Raw genomic sequence first — 4,182 nt, 5'->3', positions numbered from 1 at the left:
GTTAAAGATAAATGGGAAGTGGATGTAAACAATGTTCCCTTACCTGAATTAAACACGTTTTCTTTTAATAAAAGAGATTACACATGACAAGGGTCCCATACATACGACTTTAGCATACGGTTCATTAACTTAATATCAGTAAATCTAAGCAATGTAATGCACATCGTCTATACAGTGAGCACGTTTTGGTGTACTTATTATCAATACCAAAACTGGACATTGGTTCGATTGGATCGCAAAGTCACGTGACATATTGCCATTGTTATCTAACAATAGAACATGATGTCCAATCAAACACTTTCTATTCCCTATATAACACCGTGCTGGGCAAAGTACTTGGTCATCCCAGGAAACACGAGCATCGCAATGTTCTCGTTCGCTGTATTCACAATTCTTGTGTTCGGTATATTTAAGGGTAAGTTTATGCAAGAACTTTTATTAACTGTGAACAATTTTTGAACATGAGAGACTAATATAAAATGTCTTCGCACTTTCCATAGCAGATTTCTTTTTGCATTTGCTTTGTGTTTGACCAATTTTACTCTCAGATTGTGCCTCTTCCCATAAATCGCACGTGAACCGAGACGTTCCATACGATGAGCTGATAGACAGAATTCAGCGTTACCTGGCTCTGCGTCAGAATGACATAGCGGCGCCCAGCACCAGAACTCCTGACGCTACACCCTCCCCGGGTCCCAAACCCTCCCCAGGACCCACGCCTTCCCCGGGAACCAATGCCGCCGGGAGTACGTCGTCACGACCGGATACTACCCACGCACCCCCTGGCACTCCACTCGCCCCGTCAACACAATACCCTTACTTCATGAATGGTAGCTTCCCAGCGACACCTTCCTCTGGACCCAGTGTTGGACCGTTTCAAGGAAACTTTAGCTTGGATACAAACCTCCATTGTCCCATTCTGACGGAACTTCTCATGAGGCGCGTCGTCAAGTTCCCACGAACAGATGATATGACGGGTAGGGCATTTATCTCTCTAATTATACTTAACTTTAATCAACCTTACCTACAAGAATTTTTCCAACTTAGAGTAAACTGGTGATTCTTTGTTGTTTAGATTCTATTACTGTTTACCCGGAGAAGTTTCGTCCCTTGTTGAGAACCGCCATCAAACTCCTGTCCTTTGCTAAAGACCCGGATGTCGCAGCTCTTTTCCTGCTCAGAAGATTTACACGGGATGTCATGGAATCACGGCTAAGATGTGGCACGGCTAAATACCAGCAGGTCTTCATTTGTAAGTAGTCAAATACGTGGCACATGTAGTCTTGTTTTATGACGCTTTTGTATGAATGCCATATAGAATGAAATGAATTATAGCGAAAATTTTCAAAACCAAGAAAGTCCATGATATTTTTTTATTGTTGCAGATGCCATCATCCAGGAAATGAAGATGCTGTTACAGAATAACTCGGTGGCTGGAAACATTGTAGCCAGTCTACAGGGGTTTCCGAGGTCCCAGAATTTATCGCAGATGATCATGAACTCTGTCAAGGGCGCGATTTTCAACGACCTAATGGATTTTGCAATCAAAATGGAGTTTGGGGGTCTCTCTCTCTCTCTCTCTCTCTCTCTCTCTCTCTCTCTCTCTCTCTCTTTCAAGACGTCTGACTATTCCTTTAATGAAACCAATTAGAAACATAAGATATTAGAATGTACAACATTTATTTACATTATTAAATCATTTTTGCGGCTTAAGAATTTACAACGCCATTCTGAAAAACAACAGGCTGTTTTGTTTATGGTTTAAAAAATCATTTCAATGAAGGTATTTTCACTGTTATGTAGTTATAATTAATTTTTAGTTTTGTTTGATTCGTTTCGTTTCGTTGGATTCGTTTCGATTCGATTTTCGATTTGGTTTTGTTTTCATTGGTTTCGTTTCGTTTGCTTCGATTTCGTTTCGCACTTTACAGGTATCCCTTGTCTTCTGACCAGGATTATAGAGAACGATTTTTAAAGATTACATTATTTTTTTTCAGCTTTACACAAACTGAACAGCTCATGGGGCTGGGTTCAGGGATTTTTCAACTTGCAGACAAAAAAAACTTATGTTTATCTACCCTATGCATGCCTTTCACAAAATAAATCTCTGTCTCTGTCTCTGTCTCTCTCTCTCTCTCTCTCTCTCTCTCTCTCATTCAAACACATCAAACTCTTTTCAGAGCTTGACGCCTTGGTGGAGAGGTTCTATAACTACGTGGAGCGCCGCTTCAGAGAGATGATCATGCACGGTGGGTCACGAGACACGTGGGCACCCAACTTCCTGGAGGAAATGCGTCACTTCCTGGTCAACCAGCCTGGGCTTCAGTGTACCAGCCTAGAGAAGATGAAGTGGAACCATGCCTGGGTGGTTAATGAAACCAAAAATGGGTATATGACTGTTCAATAATGGGGGGAATCAATAGTTTAGGGGTGTAGCTATAAATATTTTGAATAACTTACTTTTACTGTACCAGTAGCATAATGCTTTATTCTATTTGAATATTTTATTTCAGTTTTCTAGACATGGAGCAGACTGGGTACATTCACAGAGTAGGCCTCCGGATGCTGACTCGGTTGGCCTCGGAGTTCTACGGCAAAGAGTGGCCCAACTATGAGACTACTTTCCCGTATGACACCATCATGAACTCCTTGATCGGCTACACTAAGCAGGTGATGAACGTCATGGCGGACTACGAGCGCAAACTCTTCAACAGCCCCCTCAACAGCATCGAGGCAATCTTGTCCAAGTACCTAGGTATGGCGGTAGTTTAAGCGTAATGACATCAGCGTAGCCGACAAAATTTGTACTACTAACAAAACGTAAACGTATTTTGTTACAAAAAAAGATGGTAAATCAGGAAAATAATCATATTTTTCAAAGTTTAAGGTTGTTTGCACGTGAATTTTTTGCAGTTATTATTTTTTTCTTTCCTCAGCACCAGGACAACAGCAAGAGTTCCGACACATTATAAATTTCCTGACCTCCCCTCACCCCACACCCTTCCCTCCCTCACCTTACCCCAGCGGCTCACCTACAACAGGTACGATGTATGATAATTCTGCGCTCTTTTAAAGCTTATCTACATCCATCAATTGTTTGGTGCTCTAACAGTCTGTTTTACTTGTAGATTGGAACACCATTAGGATTAAAGTTCAGGAAAGCCAGAGCTACCTGAAAAGGTGGGTATATGACGTCATCACTGAGAAGATCGGTCATTGTTCAGAATTGATCTCCAAATCTTTGACCTTTTATCAATTACATGTATATGCAAGTTAGAAATTTATTCTTTAACAAAGTTATTTTTTATAATAGTTTTGGCAGTTAATGAACACTATTTTTATCTTTCAATTTTTCATAGATTACTGTACATGTTGGAATCATCCACCGGAAGTCCAGATGACATGAAAAAGCTTGTGACGGAAGCAGTGACCCGACTGGACAGGCTTTTGAGTTATCTCCCCTCTCACACTGTTGTTTAATATGTAACTTTTTGTTGTTTTTTGGTACCTTTGTTAATAAATTATATTAATTTGTATGGAGATTTCACGAATTTCTTTGAAAAGTTACATATATCTTGTACTGAGAATCTACACCCAAGAGTGGTGAATGCAACATTTATAGGTAACTTATCTATGGAGGGTAATCGTGTTCAAAAATCCAGACATGTAAACTTGTAAATCCGAATTTGCAATCGTGTTGGTGTGTGGGTCTGAGTATGAATATGTGTTATTCTGATCGTGTAACCTAAACAACTCAGGGATAAACACTTTAATTTAGAGTTGACCCCGCAGGCCTTTAATCTAAATTTTCCTACAGATGCTAATTGCAGCTGTAAAATGCTGTTTGTTATTCACATGTAACCTGCCACTATAATACAAACTTTCAATCTGTAACGTCTGCATTTGTATTTCTGAAATATCACGGCTGACATCTTACAAATTGACAAATGTAAAGTCTACAAGTTTGTCGAATTTTGACATGACCATATAGGGAAACAGTGACGTCGCCGATAGAAAAAGGATAGCTGCAGGTTAAGGCATGCCGTAATCGCCGGAATAGGGACGGAATAAATGAAAAAAAATATTAGGTAGGCCTATAATCATAATGTCTCTGAATAACAACATTTCATAGAAAGTATCATTTTTCGGAAAATTAAATTATGAGATTGGTGTACATTTTAT

The 4,182-nt window shown here is 39.7% G+C and overlaps 1 protein-coding gene across 1 annotated transcript; it reads left to right on the top strand.

Annotated features, from left to right (window-relative positions):
• The first annotated feature begins 264 nt into the window (after positions 1-264).
• LOC128157391 (uncharacterized) lies at positions 265-3,536 on the top strand. The gene is made up of 9 exons (XM_052819908.1): positions 265-415; positions 549-977; positions 1,076-1,252; positions 1,386-1,562; positions 2,181-2,388; positions 2,514-2,755; positions 2,937-3,041; positions 3,129-3,180; positions 3,360-3,536. Exons 1-9 carry the CDS (start codon positions 280-282, stop codon positions 3,478-3,480), a joined length of 1,647 nt encoding a protein of 548 aa, XP_052675868.1. The 5' UTR covers positions 265-279; the 3' UTR covers positions 3,481-3,536.
• Positions 3,537-4,182: the final 646 nt, after the last annotated feature.

The sequence above is a fragment of the Crassostrea angulata genome, chromosome 7, assembly GCF_025612915.1.
Source record: "Crassostrea angulata isolate pt1a10 chromosome 7, ASM2561291v2, whole genome shotgun sequence".
NCBI lineage: Eukaryota > Metazoa > Mollusca > Bivalvia > Ostreida > Ostreidae > Magallana > Magallana angulata.
This window is presented reverse-complemented; position numbering and strand designations above follow the sequence as displayed.